This window comes from Micropterus salmoides, unplaced genomic scaffold, assembly GCF_014851395.1.
Source record: "Micropterus salmoides isolate LMB-PRFRI ecotype aquatic unplaced genomic scaffold, ASM1485139v1 Ms_hic_scaffold_1, whole genome shotgun sequence".
Taxonomy (NCBI): domain Eukaryota; kingdom Metazoa; phylum Chordata; class Actinopteri; order Centrarchiformes; family Centrarchidae; genus Micropterus; species Micropterus salmoides.
The window spans coordinates 43,042,170-43,069,658 of record NW_024040040.1 but is presented as its reverse complement, the minus strand read 5'-3'; the positions used below and the strand labels follow the sequence as shown (position 1 = coordinate 43,069,658).

General features: G+C 42.8%; 4 protein-coding genes across 6 annotated transcripts in view; 3 read left to right on the top strand and 1 right to left on the bottom strand.

Annotated features, from left to right (window-relative positions):
• Positions 1-10,906, top strand: part of dlgap1b (discs, large (Drosophila) homolog-associated protein 1b) — a 56,524-nt gene extending 45,618 nt beyond the window's left edge. The window contains exons 6-12 of one of the 3 annotated variants that reach the window (XR_005445686.1): positions 1,120-1,505; positions 1,587-1,666; positions 5,118-5,533; positions 6,681-6,772; positions 7,417-7,569; positions 7,829-7,894; positions 8,139-8,272. Coding sequence is in view for 2 of the 3 variants with exons in the window: in XM_038729417.1 (XP_038585345.1) it covers positions 1,120-1,505; positions 1,587-1,666; positions 5,118-5,533; positions 6,681-6,772; positions 7,417-7,569; positions 8,139-8,354 (1,343 nt within the window). In the remaining variant the exon portion in view is untranslated. Of the gene's footprint in view, positions 1-1,119; positions 1,506-1,586; positions 1,667-5,117; positions 5,534-6,680; positions 6,773-7,416; positions 7,570-7,828 lie in introns of all 3 variants that reach the window. The other 2 variants (XM_038729417.1, XM_038729422.1) reach the window with 2 other exon arrangements.
• A 1,267-nt stretch (positions 10,907-12,173) lies between these two features.
• On the bottom strand, positions 12,174-17,052 carry tgif1 (TGFB-induced factor homeobox 1). Its single transcript, XM_038729405.1, has 3 exons — positions 16,733-17,052; positions 14,618-14,847; positions 12,174-13,822 (listed from the first exon to the last, which is right to left on the bottom strand). Exons 1-3 carry the CDS (start codon positions 16,746-16,748, stop codon positions 13,157-13,159), a joined length of 912 nt encoding a protein of 303 aa, XP_038585333.1. The 5' UTR covers positions 16,749-17,052; the 3' UTR covers positions 12,174-13,156.
• Positions 17,053-19,807: 2,755 nt separating this feature from the next.
• Positions 19,808-21,970, top strand: LOC119910669 (OTU domain-containing protein 1). The gene has a single exon (XM_038729400.1). It carries the CDS (start codon positions 19,985-19,987, stop codon positions 21,407-21,409), a length of 1,425 nt encoding a protein of 474 aa, XP_038585328.1. The 5' UTR covers positions 19,808-19,984; the 3' UTR covers positions 21,410-21,970.
• Positions 21,971-23,711: 1,741 nt separating this feature from the next.
• si:ch211-285f17.1 (sickle tail protein homolog) overlaps positions 23,712-27,489 on the top strand; it is a 109,735-nt gene continuing 105,957 nt past the window's right edge. Inside the window, exon 1 of the mRNA XM_038729333.1 lies at positions 23,712-23,934. Coding sequence (XP_038585261.1) covers positions 23,865-23,934 — 70 coding nt within the window. The 5' untranslated portion in view covers positions 23,712-23,864. The remainder of the gene's footprint in view (positions 23,935-27,489) is intronic.

The window sequence follows — 27,489 nt, the reverse complement described above, 5'->3', positions numbered from 1 at the left end:
TATACACAAGCTTCTGAGTCAGTGTGTGTGAGAGGCCCCATTGTCTGTGCACAACCTGTAACTGTAACCTGAGATTGAGAGGGCACTTGACAGAAAGAGGGCGAATGTTACTGAGCAGCACTGTGATGATTTTTAATATCTGTTTGCTTGGATATAATACAAAGCCTTTGGAGGGCACTGAACTCTCTAGCTGTCCTTTACTGTATCATTTAACATTTGAGCTTTATCATAAATATAATTTTAACTTCTGTGGAATTATGTGTGCAAACAACAACAAGGCACACAAGCATGCAGGGCTATAATCGGCAACATCAAATTGTTCTGATGCGTACAGTTAGTGCATAGAGGGCTTAACCATCTAGATCAGTGGGTCAAGTGGCTGACATACTAATCCTATTACTAGACGAGGCTCTGATTTGTTAAAGTTGGCCCTAATCTACTGTCCATTTTGACTCCAACACAAGGACCTTAAGACCTGTGGGTAAACTGTCAGGCTGTCAGCTGTCACCAAAGTTATTTTCCTCTCGGGCAGTGAATTAATTTATATTTCATTTATTTGATTGCAACATTTTTATCCATCTTATTATAGATGTTGTATAACATGCATGCATGCTGTATTTTCTTACATTCATTCAAAAAATTTCTAATCATAAATTTATACCACTTTTATATTATTTTAGCAGTGTATTATCTTCCATGTACTCAGAATTTACTTTTTACTTATTTAATTTTATATGCTGCATAATTTGCTGCTGCATTGACCTTCAAGGATAATTAAAGGTGTATTCCAACGATTAAGGATTGCACTTCCACAACTCCCAAGAGACAGATTAAAAAAAGGATTGGTTAAAATTGCAGCAGCAGAGGCAGAGATATTCTGTCTTAAGTCTCTAGTGGATTCTAATTTTTTTTTTAAACACTGTATCCTACAATTCACATAATGCAACTAAACCCTGCATCTTAAATAACTTGGATCACTTCACTGTCACATCATCTGGGACTTTAGAAAGTGCCCTCCAGAGCCTTCCTTAGGAACAGATCTTCATGTGTAAAATTGGTGGAGCTTTTTGTGAGATTCATATCATTTGTTATCTGTCTATCTCTGTCTCCTCCCTGCAGTGTCATCATGCATCACAACTTACAAGAAGACGCCTCCCCCAGTCCCACCACGGACCACACCGTCCAAACCCTTCATATCCATCACAGCCCAGAGCAGCACCGAGTCTGCCCAGGATGCCTACATGGATGGGGGCTCTGGCACGCGGACAGGCATCAGCTCCCAGCCAGGCCTGTCCAACTCCACGGAGAGCATCGACAGCATGAAGGCTCTGACAGCAGCCATAGAGGCGGCTAACGCTCAGGTGCATGGCCCCGCCAGCCAGCACGTCACCAATAGCACCATTACCATCACTGCCACCGCCACCACCTCTGCCGTCGCCCATGTTTCTGCAGACAGCAAGGCGAAGAGGGAAGAGCTCCGCAAGTGCCTCTCCATAGGGATCCAGGTTTGTAGATGCCTGGGTTTCTGTTGAAGTTCTAAAATAAAACTCTGGCACACAGTTTGACAGTTTCTCCCCTACTCCTAGGTGGACCCAGAGGAAGGAGGGCTGACAGAGGAGCAGTCTAAATTCCAGTCAATAGGAATTCAGGTGGAGGATGAGCGATGGTGAGTAGAGAGACAGAGAGAGAGAGAAAGAGAAGGAGGTTGTAAAAGTGAAACTGGATAAGTCTGATGGGAGGGATGAGGCAGAGATAGCATGCACGGGAAGAGGACTTGTGGAGACAGAGGTTTGTAGTGTGCAGCACAAGCTTTTGCCCCCCTGCGCGGGCTTCCCCACAGCAGCTGTCCCCAGTTCAGGGGAGGTTGGCGTCAGAGCCCCCTCAGCGATGGGCCCCAAGTGACAGCTGGGCCAGAGGATGTGGTGCAGGGAGCTGGGAAGTTGGAGGGGTGAGTTGACAGCCATCTGTTGCTCAAGTCATTGTGATTCAGGTTACTTTGAGTGTGTGTGTGTGTGTGTGTGTGTGTGGGAGGGAGGGGGGGGGGGGGGGGGGGGGGGGGGGGTATTGGGTTTGGTGAGAGACTGCTGTGCTGCTCTCGTTCTGCAACATGTTCCCAGTTTGAGGAGAAGCAGTCTAGTGTGCATGCAGCTTCCTTAGCTCACATCGCACCAGGCTAATCGAGGCCTCTGGTGGGATACGCAGCCATTTATGGTTTCTTTGTCAGCTTTCGTTCGCCCTGTCAACACAGTGACCTTCTGTTTGGTGAGGGAAGTTGACAAATTTAGCCATGGTGCTGGTTTTCAGCTTTTAGCCAAGGCATGCTTTGGGAATTTAAAGAGACATCACCTTTAATCGAAGGTCACAGTGAGGGCCGAGTCCAGCACACACTTACACAGTGTAAGGGAATGTGAGGGGCTTTCTGAAAGGGGAGGTCTCAGCTGACTGACCAAGCTCTGAGTTCCCTGACTCGCCAAGCCAAATATTAACTCATCTAGACACCTTCCAGTCTGCTGGGGCTTGGCTGTTATGCAGCGCTGCAGGCTGTGCATTTCTCAGGTTAATATTTAGAGTAGGGTGTGTGTGTGTGTGTGTGTGTGTGTGTGTGTGTGTGCGCGCCTGGGAGGTCTGTGCATGCCGCCCCCTACATTAGATTCCCAGACAGTGAGAGTGCCAAACTCCTACAGCCTCGCTCCAGTGCTTTAAACTTCCTTATTTGTGTCTGTGTGTGTGAGAAAGTCTGGGTTTTTATATGCAACAGTCACAGGTCATAACCTCACCTTGCTGTTTGAACTAGGATTAACTGGAAGGGCTGGAAAAGAGATGAACCCAACAAACAACATGCTTGCCTTTACACAGACTTCTTTCTGAACTGAAATGATGGAAGATAAAGCAAATTTTTATTCACTTATGGTATTTATTCCATCAAAGATGCATACTTGGCATATTTTTCATCTTCTCTATATGATAGTGCAGTTATTTAGAAAAATGCATATTATTGAATTGAGTTATTGAATTAGAAAAAAATTACAAATTAATATCAGATCAGAAATGTGCAAAAAAGTGCAAAGAATTAACTATGATATGCACTGGAGATTTGATAGATTAATAGATGGATTCCGGATTTAGGGTCTGGGGTTCGTGGTCACCAGATGGCTTTGCAGTCCCAGGGAAAATGAGCATTGCTCATGGTGCTGGTGACTAAACCATATGCACAACCATCTTGAAAAGTCAACTTAAGGGACTGCTAGACCTCCCTGTCTTTTTATTTTTGTCCTAACTGACTGAAGGCTTGTCATTACCGGTATGAGTCAAACAAACAATAATCCCCAGGTGCATAATATGCAACTTTTGGTGCATAATGACATGAGTGGCTGTTTAGTGCTGTGTTTTCTGTTATCCAACATATGTTCAGGTGCTTCTTTCTATATCCAAATAAGTTTTTTGCCTGTTTTTGTTTATAGATGCTTCAGTATTTCCTCATGTTCTCTGCAGATGTGAGGAAGATTATTAAGATATATAACAAAAACCCTTTAGTTAAAGAGGCATTCGGAAACAGGCAGCATGTGGAATGCAAGACTGTGAGATTTACAACTTTCTGTCATGTTCACCACATGAATCTAACGAGAACATGTACTTTCTGCGTTGTTACTCTTTTTTTCCCTCCAGCATTTCTTCTTCATGTTTTATAGTCTCTTCTCTCCCTCATGCTGTCTTTTTCTCTTTAAATGCCCTCCCTTGTTCTTTTGCCTACTGTCTATTGATATGGCTGTCTTTCTGTCTGGGCTGTGTTTGGCCTTGCCCGTCTCTGCCCCTGCAGGAAGTTGTTAGCAGGCTGATAGAAAGCAGGCTGAGGTCATTAGAATTGAACACCTGCTCGGAGGAGTTACTCTTTAACTGCTCTTCACACACACGGGCTGCTTGTGCGCAGACATAAAGCACATAGACGCTGTGTTTGATCTACCCGAAGCCACTCCCTTGTTCTTGCTCTCCCTTTTTCTGTTCACAGGAGAGGAGAGATGAATGAGAAAAGGCGAGGTAAAGATGAATGGGTAGCGCCGAGGAGGAGTGTGGGTCTGGAGATGGGCCGTGGCAGACGTGATGGAGCTATGATCTTTTGTGTGTGTCGTGCTGCAGGCAGGACAAGCTGAGGTTTATGTGTGAGAGGACTGTGGGCGTATTTGGATCGAAGTACAGCTAGCAGGCATTTCATTCTATTTTCTGGCTTGGCAAAGTTGTTACTTCTTACTAATTTGTTGTGTTTTGACAGCAGAAATAGTCAAATATGTAAATCCACACGTCTAATGGTAGGATGAGGAATGCTTTGTATACCAGAATATAGAAGTTTACATGAGGACATATGTGATAAGTTCAAAACTGTACTATTCCACTTTTATTTGCTCTTTGTTTGTATATTTGGAGCTCCTGTCTGTGCAGGCTCTTAAGTATGCGTATCAAAGTGGCTCAGTACATTTTGTTATGTTAATAAAATATGTGCTTTGAGTCGTGTACCACTTTGAGCTGTGATCTTGCAGTGATTAAACTGCTGGCTCCTCCAATCACTGAACATTTAACTGGCCACTTTCTCCCCCTTACCCCAACACCCGTGTCCCTCTGGCACATGAGTGTCTGTGTCTGCTGTTGCACATAGTAGGGAGGGACTTGGCAAAGGCTGCCTGACAGTGACACAAAGCCTCTGAGCAAAATACGACATGGCACACCCAGCTGTAAGGGTCCCAGGTGTGTGAGTGTGTGTTTGTGTGCATGGACTGTTTGTGTATGTGCATTAGCCCCCAGAGCAGGGCTTGTGGTGTGACAGATGATTGCGCACTCTGTTGCTTCTGAATGAGCCAGGTGACAAAACACACACACACACACACATACACACACACACAAAAGATGTTCCAAACAACAAACGCTTTTTATCACTATCAGTGATGAGATTGCTGTGATCATTAACATTTTTCACACCAGGAGCACCTCCCAAACTGTGTGTAAACAATATTATCATAATTACTGATCATAGGGAGGCACTACTGTCATATTACTATACAATATGAGTATGTGTAATCATTTACATAAAATCAGATATTTAAAAGGTTCTCTGCTTTCTTTCCCAGTTACCGCAGGATGACCCGCTCCAATAGCGTAACCACGGCCGTGCAGGCTGACCTAGACGACCCCACGGACGCCCCAGAGCTCCCACCACGTCACTTTGCCACCATGCCCCGCCAGCACTCCCGCGATGCTGCTACTTCTACCGTCAGCATCCAGGGCTCGGGGAACCACTACCACGCCTGTGCCGCTGATGACTATGGGGACGTGGGGTTCGACCCTTCGATCCTGCCACCTCCAGACCCATGGATGGACAGCGTGGCCGAGCCAGAGGTGGGGGCTCTGGAGGCTGTTGGACGATCGGTGTGCCCCCGTGATGGCCGCTGGTTCCTCAAGTTGCTGCAGGCCGAGACAGAGCGCATGGAGGGCTGGTGTAGGCAGATGGAGCAGGATGAGATGGAGAATGAGCTGCCTGATGAGAGTAAGAAGGACTATTTTTCCCTCTCCTCTCCTCTCCTCTCCTCTGATCCTCTGATCCTCTGATTTGGAGGGTGCTGGTATTCATGGAATTGGACCACAATAGCTGCTTGTTCCTGTCTCAGGCCCTCTGGCCTCCACAGACATACCGTGCATACTTATCAATAGACCGCTGCTGGCCCCAGCCACACATCTGTCCTTTAGACGCACTGTATAACGATCTCTCACACAAACACAGTGAAGGGCTTTTTCTCAGTGCGCCTCCAGGCAACTATTTGATCTTGACATTTATACGCACTGCAGTGCATGTCTGTATACACATGTCCAAATATATTTTATGCACATACACTCACATGCACATACCAGACTGAACAAACAAGCCCCAGCAGACGGACTGTATTTATACCTGTCATTGCTGCACAGCTGATTTCATGCCTTACAGAAAATGCCATTGCTTATGCAGCTAGTGTGCTGTTATGGTTCCAGGCAAGAGATTCTCTCACAGAACGTGCAGAACAGGGAGGCTCTCTCAAGGTTATGTTTCCCCAGATCCCACGCTACCATGTGCACGCGCACACACACACACACACACACACATCCTGAAGGAGTTGAAGACATTTTTTCTGTAATGCAGATTCATTACCCCCCTCTCAGTTTCTGATCCCATTTGCTTCATGTAGCCTAATGTATGCACTGACAGTTCCCTCTCCATAGGGATATGTGAGTCAATAGGAATGGCCGTGGGAGTCAGGTTATGCAGTACAACCTTGTTTATATCATATATCAGTCTGCCAAACATACATTGTGAGAGAGATAAAATAGTACATTCTTTAATGACCAGATGCTTGAAGTTTTCTTTTTGATACATGACTGCAACTAAAGCATTTTTTATGTGCTATAAATATGCAATTTTTAATTTTGTGTTCATGCAGTGTTTTATTTTTGGAGATCATTTCAGTAATTATTTCACTTCCCTTAATGGCTTCTGTTCCTGGGGGGCACAGATAAAAGGGGATTCTAGCGCATGCTTTTCTGTTGCATTACAAATGCACCCTCTCTGTTAGCGCTACATGCCTGCAGTATGCGGTTCTGTGAGTAATTGCATTGTGAATTGTGTGTGCGTGTGTGCATGCGTGTGTGTCTTTCTGCAGTCCTGGGGAAGATCCGCAGTGCAGTGGGGAGTGCCCAGCTGCTGATGTCCCAGAAGTTCCAGCAGTTCCGGGAGCTGTGTGAGGAGAATCTGGTATGTGTCACCTCATCCTCTGCATGCTCCCCCAGCCTCCCCCACCGCCCAACACTGACATCATCCTGCACAAATCATCCTGACAGGCTAGACCAGCACTCATTTACTATGTATCTAGTGTAGAGTGTGCATTTGCACATCTTTCACACTTGCTGTGTGAAAACTGAGTCTCACAAAAAGGGATTTTTAGATGCTTATATATACATGTAAGTACACATTGAAACAGTCAAAATATTTTTTATTTTAATACTGATGCTAATTATTGATTATACAATGCAAAAAAATACAATTTTAAAAAAATTTAAAATTTCTATGTTTATAGTATAGTAGTGGAAGTTGAATGAAAGATGAGTACTGGACAGATAGATTGACAAACTAGTATATTTTGATTCAACCTAAGATTCAAAACAAAAGGGTTATAAAGATGTCAAATGCATATTCTGGATACAGGCCCAGTACTCCCACATACTTACAGTATGGCACCTGATTTTTAAAAGTGTGTGTCTTTCCAATTCCAAAATAGCAACAGCAAGCATCTTTCCAAAAATGTGCAATAAGCATATAAACAATGTGTGTGTGTGTGTGTGTGTGTGTGTGTGTGTGTGTGTGTGTGTGTGTGGTTTTTTGCCACTTTTGTGTATCAGAACCCAAATGCACACCCACGGCCCATCTCCCAGGACCTGGCTGGTTTCTGGGACATGCTGCAGCTATCTATCGAGAACATTAGCCTGAAGTTTGATGAGCTCCACCAACTCAAAGCCAACAACTGGAAACCTCTGACCCCACCAGAAATTCAGGTGCAGACACACATGTCAAATATCGAATTCATTCAGCTCCATTTTAAATAATCAAATTCATCTAGCCTCAGTTTTGTTTTGGAATGCTTTACTAACCTGCATGTTATCTGCTGCCATTACTGTATACTTGGAATTTTGATGATGATTCACAGTGAAGTTTTGTTGTAGCATGCAAATATGTGTTGCGTACTGTCCTGTTGCCTGCCTGACGTCATCATCACTTGTATTTGTGTGTTTTGTTCTGTTTTGTTGTTGACAGTGAGCTGCTTTTGAGAAGCTACTCTACTACCTGCCATGCACCGTTGGGGCCTGTCCATCTCCAATGGTCACTTTTACCTCACGCAGTGGCCACCACCATGCTCTCTTACCCCACACAAATGGCTGCCACTGTGAACCATAACCTCATTCAAAAATTGCATGCTCTGACATTATGCCGACGTCAGCTACACCGCTATTTCTAACCCTAATGCAAGCTGGCTGCAGTTGTGTTGCTCCTTACTGTGTTTAGCTGAAGCTTGCCATGAGGACTCAGTGGTCTGTCATTAAGACTATTTGTCATTCCTGTCCAGGAGAGAAGGATGCCTCCTCCCGTGCCAAAGAAGCCCCAGAAGGGCCACCCTCACCTGGCTAGGGACCGCTCGCTGGAGAGCTCTGAGCGCCAGCGTCTGGAGGCTCGCAAACGCCTGCTAGCTGCCAAACGTGCCGCGTCGGTTCGGCAGAGCTCTGCTACAGAGAGTGCAGACAGTATCGAGATCTATATCCCCGAGGCTCAGACCAGACTATGAGACACGCAAACACATGTACCTACGCACATGCCTAATACACTGTTCCATTTACACAATAGCACTGAATGGTAAGGCTAGGGTGCTAGCATAATCACATTTTTTGTAGACTTCCCATGATCACTGTGGGGTCAGTCACGATGAAAGTTGTTTGAACAAGAAATGTACATTTACAGTATTTTATTTATTTATTTATTTATCACCTAGTCACCCCTTCGTTTCCTTCTCCCAGCTTCGATGTAGCAGTCCCTCCTCTTCCTGTAACTCCACCCGCCCCTCACTCTCAAAAAAGTATCTTACAAATCCCTTTTTTTTAAAGTGGCCTAATATTACAAAGTAAGCCAGGTGTAGCACCAGCACTGATGCTTTACGTTAATGTGTTTCAGGTGCTGAGAATCAGAGGGAACAGAGAGGGAGCATGCATGTGCATGTGGAGTGTGTGTATGTACATACATGCAGACACACACAAGTGATGTATTTGATCTGATCTGCTCAGATCAAATACATCAAATCAAATGGAGAGACCAGACCTATTCACTCATATTTGATTTTATTTGTATAAAATCCTATGATTTCTGAAAATACTATAATATATATATATAGTTTTTGATTCGTATAATGAGGGCAAACATTAGTGTCAATTAGTTCAACACTATGTCTGAAAATGGGTCTTTTCCAGCAGCAGGAGGCCAAGCCTATAGGAAAGATCAAGAGGTCAGATTTTGCTCCTCCAGGTGAGGCAAAGTGGCTATTGAGCCAGGAGCAGATTTTGGGTTTGCAGTTCACTAAAGAAATCACTGTTCGAAAATGCCACAAACCTAATCTGTGTGTGTGTGAGTGGAAGAAAGAGCATGTGTGTGTGTGTTATTTCAAAAGTGCTTCCTATTTTTCAAGGTCTAAAGGGTCCTTGTTGTAATTGAAGATTAAGGTAGCAGTATCAACAAACTGTAAACAAACCACCCGTCTTGTCTCATTTTAAACTGAGCAAAACACGTTTGTATAAAGAACACACAGTATAATGATATGACATGCATGCTGACACAAGGTTACTGATATTTTTTGTCTTTTCTAAACAGATTTAATTCTTTCTCATGTTGCGTTCAAACTCTTCTGTGTAACAGATAATGCTAAAATACTGATATTTGGTACAATACTGGTAGTTGTACTATATTTTATTATGTCATTTTTAGAAAAGAGAGGTTTATTGACAGTATTGAGACTAAAGTGTGAGAAAGAGTGAAAAGGGACTATTTTCTCCTCACTGTGTGTGCACTATCTCCGCCTTCAAATGAAGCAATTATTTGAAGGCCATACAAAAAAATCAGATTTGTAATATTTTGTATTCATGTTTAATTTATTGATTAGGAGAACAATGACTGTTTATTGACATTGTGATTATTATTATGCACTGACAACAAGGCCCTTATACTGTGTTAATGTTTTATTTATGACTTTTGCATGACAGGCACCTGTTTTTTTGTCTTTTCTGTTTCAGTGATCAGCCTTAATTTCTAATATGATAGTCGAGCACAACAGCAGTCTCAGGGGAAGATGTTTGTGTATGTGTGAGAGAGAGAGAGAGAAAGTGTGTGTGTGTGTGTGTGTGTGTGTGTGTGTGTGTGTGTGTGTGTGTGTGTGTGTGTGTGTGTGTGTGTGTGTGACCCATGGCTTTGTATCTTACTGTATATAACCCCAGCCACAAGGATAGGCCATGATCTTAAACAAGGGAATAATATACATGCCATCTTTTTTGAATGATGATTTCCTAATGAGTGTCTCAGCCCTAATTACTTCAATGTAACATGGTATTTTTTGTCAGCTGCTTGAATGTTGAGACAATCCTGAACTGGTTTACCATCACATTATTGTTTTGATAACAGAATAGCAGGACTTTGGTGTGTAATCCAATTCTCTGTATTGATTGAAGTTTTTGTGCCATTTGAAAATTATAGGTCAGGATATATTCCTGCTATTTGTCCCTATTGAACAGCTACCTGAAACTTTCATTGAGAGACGTTTGTGATGGAGCTCAAGTGATGAAGTAACCATACAGTATGATTTATATTTACTTTAGTTGGTCAATTTGAATATTAGAGAGGATATTTATATTGAGTTACAATAGTTCAAACTTACCGCCATTTTATGTAGATGAAGTTCATTTTAGTATTTTTTACTTTGGAACTTGTATTTGAATTGAAATGTCTGTCAAATGATTGACTTCTTATTTATGTTTATTATATTAACATATCAGTATAATACTCCTGATATAGCAGGGAGTTAGAAATCAGAATGTTGGATTGTGGTTAATTGCTAAACTCAAAAGACACTGCAGCAATCCTGGCAATTCTGAAGCTTGTGATGTAGTTACATTAAGAGAAAAACATTCAAATAAACATTTGTACATAAATGAATGTTTCCCTATGTAAATGTAAACAAAAAAAACAACAAATAACATATTAAGCAGATATACATTTTGTAATTAATGTTATTACACTGTTGATGTTATGGCACGTGTATGAGCTCTTATCAGCATTAAATATATATCATTGCCATCATTTTGTGGCGTTTATTTCTTTCCCTGTCTCACCATGTGTTTTCAATCGGAATATAATTAAACAGATTACAAGGCCAGCATGGTGTGTTTTTAGGGCATTTCCCTTCCGCAGGGGTGGGTCCCCATAATTACACAGCACTTTTGGCCTTGGCTTAGCCCTGTCACTCCTGTACATGCAGCTTCTGGGGATTCGTCATTCACACATCAGTCATGCTGAGGGGAGGCATGCTGACCTCAGTCGCCAGAGTTCAGGGGGTGGGGTGGGGTGTTGGAAAAGGGGTTTACAGAAGTGGGTGTTGTCTTTGCATAAAGCCTGGTCCTGGGTCTGTCCACCTTTCAGATGGCCATCATGGTGGTCTACAACTGCCCACTGTGTGCCTGGAGGTCTGTTTAAACCCTTAGTGATTACATCCCCAAATTTGAACCCTGTCTGTCCACCACAAGAGCTGTCACGTTTGACAGGCAACATCTGAAAAAAGGGTGGAAAACTCAACATTTGTTGATGACCAGCAGGGACAGGCTCCATCCACTGACTAAGCAACATAATGATTATTTAAGTGATTACTCTGATAGACCAACCGCATATTGTAGCTAGCTGATTAGTGAACATGGTGTACTGATTGCTCTTGGGGTCTTTTTTTTTTTTTTACAAAAGACAACCTCAGCAAAGGTTTTCATTCCTTTCAAATCAGAAAAATAGATTGATGATTGATTGAGCTTCAGAGAAGAACATGTAATAAATGAATGGGTAGCTGTCTCAGCAAATATAGACAACAAATCCTATTGAGGCTAATAGAGAAGCTTTAGCAGGACTAGAAGTGAACAGCTGTCCTCCTAGCTGTGATCGAGCCAGCGGACTCAGTTGTAAGCTCCCTTATATATTGACTTACATTGACTCTATTGAGAGGCAGGCACACATAAAGCCCTGCTGGCAAGAAACTGTTGACGTCTGCCGTTTGCTTGTGTTAATTTATGCAGGATTATGCTAATTGGCAGGAGCTGTTGTAAACCTCTCACACACAGGAATGTCTCTGAATGCCTGAACGGGAGCCTGTGGAAAGACGCTATACTATGTCTGTCCTCCTGTACACCCTGCTTTTACTTGCCGAACATTCTGACTCAATACGCTCTCCTTATCCTTTTGGGATGAATCAGTAATCTCCACAGAATTCAGTGGGATTTAAAGGAATATAGTCAGCATGAATGTGCATTAGAGGAAAGTGATCTGGGTGATCCGCAGGATGGAAAATACAAAATGATCAATTCTGAGATGTAGAAAAACAAAACTTTATTTGAATCCCATGTGACCCCTATTTGCCACAAACATTGCACAGTATGAAAAGAAATCACATCATTGGGCATCATGTCACATTAACTATACACATGGTCCTATTATACATGAAAATGCTTTTTTGGTGATTTCAAAAATGCTGTCTTTGTCAGGGTGTAAAACAAGCAAATGCAGAAAAGACATCTGTAGTGTTTAATTTTCCAGTCCACTGGCCGTCGTGTTCGCTGAGTGATGGGATGAAGGCTCAGACTATGAACCTGCTACATTGGTCATCTGAAATTTCCCTTGGTGGGAAAAAGTAGAAAAAAAAAAAAAAAAAAAAAGGATAAGAGTTTTTTTTTTTAAAGCTAAAAGTAAAGGTAAATTACAAAATCAATACTATACTTATATTCATGAAAAACACATAACTTTACTACAGTAGTGAATAAGTTTGTCATAGACGCCAAGAGCAAAGTATGTTTAAGACACTGAGATGACCTTCCTCTGCCTTTTAGTGTGCAAACAAGGCAGACCAATCATGAACTGATCTTTGAAATGTATAACAGTAAACATGTGTTGATGTGGCCAATCCGTGCGATTGGTCTATGAAGGAGGGTTGATTCTAGCTCTTGCTCCGTTCTCTAAAATGATACACAGTATAATGTAAAGACATAAGACAGGCAGCATTTCTCTGATAACATTTTTGGTCCCTGTGTGCAAATAAGATACACATGTAGATACATACGCATGTATGTGAAATGAATAAACAACTTACAGCCAAGGCACCTCGATACAGTTTTTTTCCATAAAAAAACATCCTCATCAATTTGATTGGTATACCAAAAATATAAATGATCAGGCTTTCATGTGGATTTGTTCTCTGTTGCGTGCAGACAAGTCACTGAACTCAGAGGAGTTCCATAGTTGAAACACAAAGTCAGTCTCTATTCCCTCCTCTTCTTCTTCTGTCACTTTCTCCCTTTAGGAGACCAGCTGTTTGGCTTGCAGCTCCATCTCTGCAGCCCGTTTGAGGGCCACATCCACCAGGAGCTGGAAGCCGCTGAAGTCTTGTGTGAGGTCTGGAGGGGTGGGGGGAGGGGTGTTGAAGAGCCCGCTGCGGGGGCTCAGGTTGCCCTCCATGCTGGTGCTGCTGAGGATGGTGGTAGTGGTGGGTAGTGGCTGGCCGCTTGGCCCTTCATCCCGGCATCTGAGCAGCGCCTGTGCAGACTGAAACAGCTCAGCTGCCCTGTCACAGTTCATTCCTGGCACAGAGGGGTGGGAGGCTGTCGGGCTGGCCTGCATTGCTGTGCTGACAGTGGTGTGACAGATGACAGAAGGGCGAGTGGGTATGAGCCCAGGAGAAGGAGACATGGAGGTTGGAGATGGTATGGAGGGAGACACTGCCTTCCTCAGGACACTGGGCATGGTGGGTTCAAAGCTGGACGGGTGAAGAACACGTTTGTCATAGCTCCTCTCCTCCATACCTGCTGCAGGACTGCTGTGTTTCGGGGACTGGGAGCTGTCAGAGAAGCTGTCGCCAGCCTTACTACCTTTCCTGGATATGGTAAACTGGTTAGGATCTTTGCCATCTTTCCTCAGCATCTCTGGAAGAAGTCGACGTCGTGCATTAATGAACCAGTTGCACACCTGGAAACAGGACAACAAAAATTCATGCTGTGAGAAAGCCGCATCACATGGCTCACTTATGTTATGCCTTGCAATTTAAAAGAAAATCTGCTGGTACACTTATGCCCAGGTGCTGTTTGCACCTGTGTTTTCAATAGAGAATTCAAAATCAAAGGGTAAGCACACCCATGACACAGTATTTCACACCAGAGCCTGTATGTTTCACACATTTATATTTCCTCTATATCATTCAAGCACAGCAGGACTGAAAAAACAGAACTCTAAGATTATGATCACATCTCTATGAGAAGCTAAACATTAACTTGCCACAAAAAGTCTACTTCAGACTTCTTAATCCTGTATTTAAAATAGTTTTCAATAAAAAGTAATCTCCTTTGTCAGAGTGGTAATCACGGTCATTGCTCTTCTTTTTTCCCCCCTCAGTCCTCCAGGCTAGTCGTAACTGGCTCAGGGAGACTTGCTGCTCTAACCATGTAAATGACTCTGCATTGTTCCCAGACAGCTGGGATGGAAAGGGGCTGGAGGGAGGGAAATTCCTGTCCAAGTGCCTCAGCCAAGCCCACAGTACACAGGGAGTGAGTTTACTCACGTTGTCTCAGGCTTTAATATTGCAACATCAAGCTGGTTTAGTTGACCTTCAAGTCACTGTTTGTGTGTCATGTTTTGTTTGCCATCTAGACAGGAAATGATTCAGTCAAGCTGACACTTGCTTCCTCTCGTCTTCTACAGGGGTCTGTTTACGCTCCTATGGGTTTATGGGTAATCTTATCTTTCCTGTCATAACTGTGTCCCTACCTGCAGTGTGGAGAGCTGAGTCTGCTTGGACAGGAGGGCTTTCTCCTGTTCAGAGGGGTAAGCGTTGTAACGGTGCTCGTACAACCAGTCCCGGAGGATCTGAACCGACTCCTTGGGCAGATTCCCCCGCCGTTTCCTCTTCCCACTGTTGCCCGCGCTGGACGACAGATCCAGAGGGGCGTCCACGCTGTCCTCATCATCCGTCTCACTCCCTGACAGCATCATCAAACCTGCGCAAGGGAGCACATGTGGGGAGAAAGGAGAGCGTATGAGAACAGGACAAAGAAAAATACGTATCCTTTTATGTCAGCCACCCTGTTGTCGATCTCCCAGCCGCTCTGCCGCAGCCGCTCACTGAACGCAAGCTGTCTGGGAGGCAGCTGATGTGTCAGAAGCAAGCTGTCAAGTTCAGCCATGTGATTCATATAAGGAGTGAGGGAGGGAGGGTGTGAGGAGGAGGAGGAGGAGGACTAGGGGGGAATGGAGAGGGGGAGGGATGTAGGGGGGACGTCACAAAGGCTGGTCTGATGGTGTGGCAGTTATAAAACCTGCCTCGACAAATACAAGCCAGGTCTATTGCACAGACAGAGCACACTTTGCATGCTTGGATAAGTAACACACAACGGGGCTGACCACAAGAACAATCGCTGTATAAAAGGGAGATTGTTTTGAAGAACGGCAACAGCATATTTGCAAAGATTACAGAGTTGATTATCAGTTGTTTTTTTTATTCAGCGTTTTAGGCATGTCTAATCAAAGTTAACCATGATCAAACAGGACTTGGGCCTTTGAAACACTTTGAATGTGTTTTAGCCAGAGAAAATAAACCTGCTTATAAACCGTTTGTAATACCCAATTTGATCAGATTCCAAATCAGCCATTAGTCTTTTTTAGCCTTGTTTTCAGCAAATGTTGTCCTCAAGTCATGAATATAAAAAAAAAAAAAAAACAGTTTTTGAAAATTAGATACTGGTAGTTATCATATGAGCATATGATATTTAGGTTACTATTTATGAATATGAATACCAGCAGCTTGTTGTTAAGGCAGCCCAAACGCCATTAAGAAAACGCAGAAATTCTGATGATATTTAATCCACAACCCTTTGCAGTCTGCTCTGGGGCAAACTAGTGGGAAGTGAATAAGAAAGTTCCCAAGTCTGAGCGGCCAACAGGATGAGGTAATTACGTAGGCTGGAGAGAGGGGAAGGGGGAGGGGAGACCTGTTGCAAATCAGCGTCTCCAGACTAAACAAAAGAATCTAGGGCTGCGTGGTCCTTTGTATGCAATTCAAAAGTTTCTACATGGAAACGGCGAGTTCGCCATAAACTTAACTTCCTCCAACATATCACAGTTTAACAGAGTGGGCAGAAAATACGTTATAAGGCCGCGAACATACTGGTTTTGTGAGTTTAAACAACTTGTAAAGGGTTTTCTATTGTGTGTGTGTGCGCGCAGCACCACGAGGTCCACGAATGAAACAAGGCAACAGCAACTTCCCACAATGAGGTCAGAATGAACATTAGCCTACATTTGGATTTAGATACAACATAAACGTGCTGAAGGTGTTTCCGTGAGTGGGAGAAAGTTAAAAAAAAACACAATAGTTTTTTTTAAAGCGTGCCCGTTGTAAAAACAAAACAAAAACGCAACACTTCAAACTCCTGAACTGACAATGGTCGCCAAACTTTGACTTGTAGCATCACTTTAGCCAAACTTCGACACAAATGTAGCGGCCGACATTTAAAATGAGCTTGTATTCAAACTGAAAAGGAAGCCTCGTTTAGTTCAGTCTTGACATTGTGTGCGCGCTTTAAGTTAGCCTAATTACACCGTGACGAGAAAAACAACACACAGGGCGACGCAGCAGTGTGTTGTTGTGCCAAACCTTGAGTTAAACATACGTAGAAAATCAGAAATTATGGGCAAACATGGTTATATCGACTTTTGACACCGCGCCAGCACATGGCAGAAAAAGCCCCCTGTCACGTCTGGAAAGGAAACAATAGACTGCATGGTCTGCATATGAGGGAAATCGCTCTGTTAATCGTCATGTACCTCCCTCTGGTTATCGAAACCAATTTTGACTTAATGTTGTCTCAAAAGCATCCAACCTACCCTTTTTCGCCTTCATCTCCGCCCGAAAATGCCCACTTTTCCCTCGTCAAGCGCAGAAGAAATTTGTCTTTGTGCTCGTGCAGTGTTTTTCTTCTCTTCTCCAGATATCCCCAGCGTGTAACAGAAAATCCTTATTCATCAAAACTCGCTCCTTTCCCCCGTTTTTGTTAGCGGAATTTTGTTTCTCTCTTCTCGTCGCCCTTGTTTGGAGACTTGAGCTGGGTTACCTGAGATCTCCGCGTCCCTTCGGCTCAAAGCCCTTTTTCTCATTGACTGTGTGTTTGATCCTGAAACTGGGTGACAGCTATCTTTGACAGCTGCGTGACTCAACGCACAGAGATCCTCCCACCGTGGAGGGCAGAGGAAAAATCTCTGACATCAGCATGGCTTGTTCCCTCTGACATGGATACAGTCTTGCTGAGCTTTAGCTGCTGCAGAGCCTCAAAACAATCACAAAACACCTTGTATATAGTAAATGATGATCCGCAGAGGAAAAGGCGCTACTTTAGGCGGGCTGTCAGGATGACAACAACAACAGACTGGAGGCCAGCACTGCGGTCCTCGTGGGAACATCTTACAAAATAATAACCCCAATGAAAACATTATTGCTACGGGCTATACATTTTTTAGACCGATTTAGACTTGTGGTCTGTGTGGTAGGCTTGTTCACTACCTAATACATTTAGTTATCTTGTCGCACTTTGTGGTTTTATCTCCTTTGGCACAGCTTTGTATTTTGTATAGACTAATTGGATACCTCATGCAGAATTGTTTTTTGTAGCGCCTATATAATTAAGTGTAAAAAAAAAAATAGCCTACTCCTATTATACGTGTGTGCTTTTTAACCTGTGGTTCTATTGTGCTTTTTAAAAATCATATTGTGATGTTAGGATAATACCTGCAAATTCTGTAACATTGTACTTTCACTGTAGTTGTCAATATAGTTGCTCATTCTGTAGTATCCCTGTAGAGGCTGGAACATGTTTTTCCTTCGTTTTTTGTGTAATTTCTTTTTAAATATTAACATTATCTAAAGGACTATTGGCTGTAATTTCTCGCGGGAATTTGGAAAATACAGTAGGCTAGGCTATAGACCACGGGGGTGTAATAAGGAGGGCGTTGAGCCAGCCTTATTCCATCTGCAGGTTAGTGCACCAATGCAGGTTACTAAAGACAACAGTACAGCGAAGGGAACGATCAATGTCCTCATTTGTATGCGGTGCGTAGCCTTGCGACAGCTGCTGCAGCATCGTCTCTTTGCATGCATTTGTGGCGGACGGCGTCCATTTCTCTCTGTGAAGCTAAATGTCGCCTCCGCGTGTGTGTTTGTGGTACTCTGCTTGAGCGCAACATCACATGACAAACACAAGATCCTCGGGGGGGGGATCCACTTGGTCCACTTTCGCTGTTGATCGCTGTTGATAATGTTTTAGTATAGGCGACAAACATGTGACAAAGTCCTTTTCAAATTCAAACCCACCATAGACAGTCCATAATATTGGCCTGTTTCTTAATTTCTCTAAGTTTATATTTAACCGCTGCAGTAACTGGCTCCACTGAGGCCATGTCTATATTAAAGACGCACAATCTTACCAAACACTAGTAGTGTAACTCTGTTTCAAGCAGACAAGCTGAAACAGTCAAAGCGTTAAAAATAGAGATATGAGCAGGTTAGGCATGCAGCAGCCTGCCAGTAAGTCAATATCAGCCAGTTCCATAGTTCAATTTATTGTCACTCCCTATTTCATAATAAAAAAAAGGTCCTGAATAAATAATGATGTTCATAATAACACAAAATGAAATGAAAAATCCGAAATCATTTAAATATATTTAATAGAAGTGGGTCTGATTTTAGTAGTGAGATAGATCCTAACAGTAAATCATTGATTTCCGTGGTTCATAGTTTATAGCGTAATAAGGAGGCTTAAATGAGAGGTGTTGTGTGTATTCAGATAATGTTATTTTCATAAACCTAGATAGCACTTCTGCCGTTGTTTACCTTGACTTTTTTAATGGCCGTTTTCATTTGGTTGGAAATAACTTTAGCAACAGGATGCTATTTACTACAGGTGAATAAGCTGAGGAATGAGGACCTTTTTTTGCCGGAATAGAAAAGGAGAATATTTGCCTACTTTAACGCGTTACTGTTTTACACAGTACCACTCAAATTATTTAACTGTGACGCATCACATCCTTCACATTTTTTGACTTGTAGTCAGACACCAGGACCTGAATATGGAGAGCTGCGTCAAGCTGCCTACAGACAGCATAAACGATACCGGACATTAGATGAATTTCCTTCAAAATAAAGTATCACTTAATTCTGGTAACAGTCATCTATGTTGTTTTGATTAGCCTGCAAGGGTGGCAGCACATAGCCAGGGTATGTTTTGTTTTTTCCAAATCATTTTAAAAAGTCGGGACAGAGGAACCCAAACACTTAAAATATCGAAGTTATTCATCACAGTAAACGCAACAATCTTATGGACTTATGATTTCTTAATATTTTATTTGGGTGGAGTTATAGAGAAACCAAGAGTGACCACATGGTGCTACAGTTATCCAAAGACCACAGCTTAATTGTTAAGTCATATCAATGTCATGAGAGGAGAAAAATGTTTTCCTGGATATTAGTTTTTACTTAGATTATGTAATAATGGTAACAACAATCTTGATAATTATTATAACAATAGATGCATCATTATACAACACATTTCAAACAAAACTATGCAATACGGTGTTCTTCACAATTATAGTCGTAAAATAAAGAAGGAAGCAGAATTATCGTATTATTGATTCTGAACATGTTTATGTGCGAGTAAAGGTGTAAATAAATAACTTTATTTCATGGGCAGCTCTGCATGAACTTTATTTCAAGTTTGTTATGAGTTGTATTAAAATGTTTTCAGTCCAGCATAGAGAACACTGCTATATTGACAATTATAAGTTATTACAAATTCCAACTTTACATTCCCGAATTACATTTTATTTCTAAAATGTTTGTCGATAAAGATTTTATTTTGAAAGCAGTTAAACGGAAAATGTATAGATTACATTCTGAATGACTTAAATCAGACAGTGTCCTGTATCAGTTTGAAGTCTAAAATTAGGGAGGCACCCCAACAGCAAATGACGGAAGAGGGCTAAACTGGACAGTCTACTCGTCTCTGCGTGTCAATGGTAACACGACTCAGGCCATGGAAACGTTCCCTACAACTTTACTGTTGTTGATGACATAGACGTTATTTTTAGATGTTGTCATCTTTCTGTAACAGCACGGCTGCGTCGTTCAGTATAAAGGACTCTCTCAAAATGCAGTTGTACAACAGTGCGCTGACACACTACCCGAAGTCGTCTCGCAAAGTTACAATAACTTTATCGGCCGGGTCTGAGCGTTTGAACGGGACGACGCCAAGTCCCTCTGAGGCTGAGAAACCAGGATTTACACACCCAGGCGCTTCAGCGACCAACGGGGATCCAGTGAGAGAGGCTGCTTCTTCCGCAAACATGCCTGCTTTTTCATGTTATGAAGCTTCGTCTATGAGGCCCGTCTACTTCACATCGACTGCTGAAATACTAATCCGGAGACCTGATGGAGTGGAGAGGTCTGTACCTGTCCATATCATGCGGGAGTCCAAGACCAAACCACGCTCTCCTGAATCACATAATGGTGGAAGTATCCTCTGTAATGACTGTGACTCTGATGTGATTGTGGACTTGATAGATCATCTAAGAAATGGGCCAGGTGAGCTTTTTCCTGACTGCCCAGAGCTGGTTGGAAATCACCTTTTCAACAGGAGCAACATATGTAGACCCAGGATAGAAGGAAAGAAGAGGACGGCTGAAAGTTCATGTGAAGTAGATACAGTTTCAGTGACTAATGCCCCCTTCAGAAGCAACGGATGGGCCTCCTTACATGAAGAGGAGCTAGTTCCCTCCAGGGCAGCTCAGCCTGAAGCCCTCATAAAGGGCGATTTCAGTGATCAGAGTAGTGGCAAAGCTGCTCCAGCATCAAATGAGAGACGGGCCTTTGAGCTCAGTGTTCTCCAGGAGCCGCCTCCACAGAGACGCCAAGAGAGAGAGGATGTCAACGATAAAGTCACACGGTACTTGGCTGAAGTTGAGAAACAAAACCGGTACCTCCAGGAGAGGCATAAATATAGGTACCACATCATTCCAGACGGCAACTGTCTGTACAGAGCTGTGTGCAAAGCCACGTACGGGGACCAGGCGAGGCACGGGGAGCTAAGGGAGCAGACGGTGCACCACATCGCCGACCACTTGGACGAGTTCAACCCCATCATTGAAGGGGATGTAGGGGAGTTCCTGATCAACGCGGCGCAGGACGGTGCCTGGGCGGGGTACCCTGAGCTTCTCGCCATGAGCCAAATGCTTAACGTCAACATCCACCTAACAACAGGGGGTAGCTTGGAGAGCCCCACTGTCTCCACCATGGTGCACTATCTCGGGGAGGAGGATGCTTCCAAACCAGCTATCTGGCTGAGTTGGCTCAGCAATGGTCACTACGACGTCCTTACAGACAAGAGTCTCCCCAACCCAGAGTACGAGGACTGGTGCAGACACTCACAGATGCAAAGGCAGCGAGACGAGGAACTGGCAAAGTCGATGGCGGCCTCGTTATCCAAAATGTACATTGAGCAAAATGGATGTGCATAAAAGTAAAAACTGTTTGTTGAGAGTTAAGAACCTCTCATTCTGCTTAGTTTTCTACATGCTTGAAATTATTTTTATAAGATTTATACAGTGAAAGAAAGGTAGTGCAGTGCACATACTTTGTTTTTTGTATATGCCAGCATTGCCAAATTAGTGGCAGTGGTCTCTGAAAGTGTTTGAAAGAGTGTGAGCCGGTTCTTCTTGTTAGTTTGGGTTATGTTGACATGACTGAAAATCGTCACTGCTGTTCAATTACAGTACATGGAAATGCTTTTAGGTATGCAGTATTTATTTGCCTTTTATTGTCAGACCAGTGCTTTTTCTATAATGTCTGTGCTTTGTATGCCATTTCCTATTACAGAGAAACTTGGTTTGCCATTTTCCACTATAGCTGCATTGTTTGATAACTGTATAGCAACTCTCTTTTGCACAAAGGTCCTATCAGACAAGTCCAGAGAGTCTGATTTGTGACTGTGAGAACAATCCAATGGTTCTTTTTTCTATTATTCCATCTCTTTTTAGGCTTTTGACAAAATATTTCAACATAAAGTTTTTGAGAAACCAGATTGTCTATGATTTTGTGTTTAACTGCTACATGCTCATTGCTTGATAATGTCTTTTGCATAAATTTACACATACATTGTCATCCAGTATCACAATGATAATGCCAGCTACTTGTGTGCAAAATTGTAGCTCCAGCTAGGCATGCTAAATTAAGTGCAGTAGCCTGCGGCCTCTCAATCAGGTCAGCCTGCAGAACTTAGTGAATGAAATGACGGTAGTGTCAGGGCTCTGATCACGAGGGAGATGTGCTGTGTACTATATGGAAGTTAAAAGCTGTGGAGTGCACTGTAATGTCATCGCACACACTGCCACCGGGGGGCAGCAAAAACAAGTTGTGAACACAACATTGACACTGTATCATCACCTTTTAAATTTATATGGCGATTATATTCGAAAACTACTGCTTATTTATACATCCATCAGTTACGGAGCAACAGCTTATGGTCTCTGCTGAGGGAAACATCTGGCTCTTTAGCTGCTAAATGCTCCACTATGTTCACCAGCCAGTCGCTAACTGTGTCCATCTGCTGTTTGGTGCTGAGCAGGTAATGTTCAGCAGGGGGTTCAGAGCTTTTTCTCTGAAAACAGCTGCTTGTTGTAGCTGAAAGCAATGCTATGAGAGCGGCTGAGTGAACCAGAACAGTGAAGTTGCGGCCAGACAGCTAAGCAATGAACTGAAAGTCATTATAAAGCTTCTTAAAAACCAAGGGGAGCTGCAGATTCAGGTGATGGTTCTGTGTAGCCTCATTACTACCAGACCTCTTTCATGTTGTCAAACTGTTTTCACACCTTTATTTGATACATTGTTTTTATGAAAATATCAAGTACAGCCACTTCAATGGCCAGCTTACTCTTTATACAAAGGCTATAGGCTACTTTAGCCTATACAAACTTTTCATAATTTAGTTTTTTTCCTTTTTAGCATTTTTCCTTCCTTTCCTCAACAGGCATCTCTTATGGAAGAGGGACCTGGCGTCATTTATGAAACAGTAAGGTACTACAGCTAGGCCTCATGAAAATGATATTATTCATAGTATTTTGTCCACCCCCTTTCAGACGATATGTCGGATGCCAGTCCGCTGATAACGTTGCACATTTCTTCCATTAGGTGGCATTGTAGCCCCCCATTTGCACTCACAAAGTGACTGTATTAATAAAGGAATTTGTATTTCTTCTCAAACTCATGACAACGTGGGATGCTCGGACCGATGCCCTTCATAGTACTCTGCCTTAAAAACAAAACATGGTTCATGATTAGTAATAGATGATGAACTTGTGAAATACTGTTTTATAAAGTTTTAATATTAAATAGAAGAACGATGCTCTTTTGATAAAGGGATAACTTCCTCATTTAGGTAAAATTCCCAGTTTGGTCCTACAATCTACATTCATAAAATATCAGTAGGCCTATATAGGCTGGTTTTAGAGCCTATATAGTAAACTTTATTATGGAGTTATGATGAAGCTTTACAGTGATGACGTAACCCTGCAGTCATGTGGACATTAGGGAGAAGGAAAAAAAGTTTTCTTCTTTTTTTTAATGCTGGAGGAGAGATAGTGCCTCTCCCTGCTCCACTGTTCCTCGTATGGGCCATTTAAACTATAAGGCTACAGAGCAGAGGGCAGGTGAGAGGATTGGACCGAGGGGGCTGCTTCACCCGCAGTACTGGCACACAGTCAGCACAAACACACAGAGCAGAGGGGAAAGTCAGTGACAGCAGCTCACCGCCGGTGCGTAGTGCGTCTCCGTGAAGGGTTCCCACGCTGCAGCTTCACCACCCGACGCCGCCCCGCCGCGTGCTCGGAAGTTACAGGATACTTTAAAAACAAAACCCGGACAACAGAGAACACAGTCGGCGGTCGCGTGGCTCTGACCTGAGAGGTGACATCGGACATGTCGGGACACCGGGTGCAGTTCGCAGACCTTCCTCCGAGTGATCACAAAGGAAGTCCCAAATTTCAAAGTAAGGAAAATAATTGAGCTGTAGGCTACACTCTGCTGACCCTGATTTCACCAGAAACTCTTCAAGACTAATGTATGTGGAAAAACTTTGGACGTTTTTATTTAATCTCTTTAGATGTCAACAATTCCATAGAGGCTGAATGTTTGTAATCACGTGGGATAAGAGGCAAGCAGAGTTAAAGCTAATTTCACAAATGAAAATCCCAGAGGAATCAGCAGCCTAGCCTATTGGTTTGAAGTAACCGTGATGTAAGTAATTATACACGGCACTTTAGCTGTCTGAAGGGAAACAGTTAAACTCCATAAACCTTGGACTAGATTATTATAGCCTACTTCATTACATGGCACAACAATTTATGATTTAAAAAAAACAGTCAAGGGGGAAAAAGTCCCAGCTGATTTAAAAAAAAGTTTTTCTTAATCATGTCATTCAATTTTCAAGCTTCAGTTATTTATTTGCTGTCTTGTGTTGTTGCTGGTCATGCTGCACATGTGTCATGCTCCTTAAAGGTGACTGGTTTGCGACGCACTCTGCATGTGCAGTGGCGTGATTCAGTCCCCACTTAATACACTTATCTGAAGTGGCAGTTGCCCTTTACTACCGCTGCTAACTTTTTATCCTCATCCTAGTGAGTGTAACATGTCTTAGCGAGGTGATACTCAACCTTGAGATGCATTTAGTGACCGCTGCATCCCGCTGGATCAAAGTGTAACATTAATGGCTGAGCAACACAGTCAGGGCTTTTGTGCTTTTACTGCACGAGTGGATGTTTTTAAAAAAAAAACGGGCTTCTGATTGCATGTGAGGTGCGAAAGTGTCAGCGGTGCCCGCTTCTGCTGCAGTGCATGCACTAAAGCAGGAGCCACAGAGAAGCTGAGCTCATCTCCATGGTAACGGGTTGAGTGACAGGACACGTGAGCAAGGACGCAATGGAAAATTGCCAGTTTGCTGCAAAGCCCTCCAGAGGAGTGCATCTACAGTACACTCTGATTCTGTAACAGTGCAACAGTGCAAGTTTGTGATATATTCCTATCCATGATGGCGAGATGTTCTGGCAGGTTTGTGTGTTTTGTCTCAGTAAGTCAATAATACGCAAAGGGGCAGCAGGGTGAAAAGGGCTGATGTTGGCAGTTCAAGCTCAGGTTGTATGGGAGGCATGCTGGGTTGGTGTGTGGCAGGACAGAAAGGCAGCTTCAGCAGCAAAGACACATTCTGACTCAGCCCATCCGTTTCTCCTGCTGCCCAGATTCAAGTGACAGCCGGGGTCAAGTTTCATGTCTCTTCTCTTTCTCTCTCTCGCCGATGGACACACTCACAAAAACACACACAACGCTTAACAATGCTTTGTTCAAGGCTCAGGGATAGATCGCCAAGTTTTAATACTCATTCACTCATCATGTTAGATACGTGAAATACAAAAGAGTACCTGTGTGGCAACACAACAGTGGCTCATCCATCACTTCATTCATTTTCAGACTGCTAAAACAGCTAATGGTTTTAGCGTCACCTTGAGGGAGTATCTATATCAGATATGAAGAGGGAAGCCAGGCCTGATAGAGCACTTTTGGTGGTGCTGTTCATTTTACTTGAGTTCTATGTAACATCTATGCTGTGACATTTTAGAAGAGACATGGTCATTGTTGTGGCGCTTCCACACTGGACTTCTGTCTCGAACAATGTACTGCAGTACTGTGACAGAGTTAGGGTGTCTGTAGCCATGGTGGCAGTCGCTGCACATGGGAACTACCAACTTTTCGTCGCTGGCACGGAAAAACACATTTGTTTCTTTGTGCAAGAGGAGTAGGTTTCCCAGGAAAGTAAAACAAAAGTAAAGGCTTCCAAGAACAGGTTATATGTCTAATTTTGTGATGTGCCCGTTGCATAGCAGCAAAAGCAGGAGGATTAGATACAAGTGTGACAGATAATTGCTTTAACCTTTCCTGCCTCAGTCTGCATTAAAAGCTGTTTTGTAGAATTAAGGAGACAGAGTAGTTGTGAGCAATAATGCCTGTTTCTTAGTTATTCTCACCTGGTGGTGCTGGGGGCCCTAGTTGCCATCATCATAACTTGCAGTCTACTTTAGATTTTACATTTAGATATAGGAATTGAGATTAGTTGTTGCACCTTCTTACAGTGAGGTGGACATAGGCTTTATACATGTGTTCTTTGCTTTGAGAATGGCTGTAGAGCTGCACATTCATTGAGTAAAAACAGTCATGCGTCTTTCAGCAAGCTGCTTTGCTTCCCAGACAGCTGCACTCTGAGCCATGACGTTCATCATCTCAGGTTTTCAGCGATATGTGAAGATTCTATCAACAGTTTCTGGAGGAAGGATAGGCTGTCTTGATTGGGTGGCTGAACGAAGATGTTGCCCATCAGTCTGGTATCTCATATTCTCATGAAGAGAGGGTGGAGCAATTTAACAACCAACCCAATCACTAACTTGATCTTAACAGGGAACATCTTAAAGCTCTCCTTGGTTTGCTCTCTGCCAAGACGTTCTGTTAACTGATGTTGTTAGTATTGTTCATTCCACAGGCCTTTCTCCATTAATTCAAGTCTGTCATGTCTCTTTGTGCATGAGCCAATTTAATCAAATAGACTTGTTGTGAGTCCAAGTTTTCTCATTAATTCCACGGCACTTTTTCAGTCTCACTTTCAAGAGCCATCTGCTTCTAGACTATCATACCACAGTGAGATGGGACGTCACTTTGCTTTTATACACATGCATTGTCTATGTATCAGATAATGTGATAAGAGATAATTTGACAATGAAAATGTTTGTGTAGATATCTTTTGGCATTTTTGTCTGCAAATTGTACGCACATAAGGTAATAGGGAATAAAAGGACACCTGACTTAGAAGTGTGACCTTCAAGCAGAAGAGAATAATTGAACGTAATGATGGAATATACTTGAGAATAAAGAATAAGAAATATGCTTAAGCACTCAAACTCATTTATTGTGGTCAGTATCTAATTCCAAGCATTCTGTGTGGTATTGAGAAGGATTGACTGGGAGTGTCAGCTCACACCTGTCCAATGAGCAGCTCTAGTGCCCTCTCATCTGAATGCTGCAATAAATTTGATATTTGCACACGTTATTTATGATGACATTTTCACTGCACAGCAACACAAAAAACTTGTTTGTGCAACACTTCTGCTCTGCTCTAGTTAGAACGTGTGAATATTTACAGATTGCAGCTTTCAAGTAACACAGCTGGGTGGTATCTTGGGTGTTTTTAAAAATGAATGATATTTGCATATTCAAATGCAATACCTTGCCTGACCTTCCTTTATGAGAAGATCATGAAGTGCTATACAAGACAAGAATCAAAACAAAGCTAATGAACGAACAGCCTATCAAAATGACTCCATCAGCTTATCACTTATCAGTGTCCCTTTGTCAGGATGTTCAGGAGAAACAACAAACATGGCTGCATGCTATCATACTCCTAGTCCCTGTGTGATTGTGAAATGGCAAATTATGTGTTGGAATGATAATCACAGAAAGGGCGTTTTTAACACCTCAGGAATGCACATGGTTTCTGTGCCGG

What these genes read in the sequence shown, in the direction of transcription:
- LOC119910669 (XM_038729400.1), top strand. Translation starts at nt 19,985, where the DNA reads ATGTTGTCATCTTTCTGTAACAGCACGGCTGCGTCGTTCAGTATAAAG.
- tgif1 (XM_038729405.1), bottom strand. An exon ending in CTCAGCTCTCCACACTGCAG is followed by an intron (nt 13,823 to 14,617) that starts GTAGGGACACAG and finishes TCCTGTTTCCAG; the next exon opens with GTGTGCAACTGGTTCATTAA.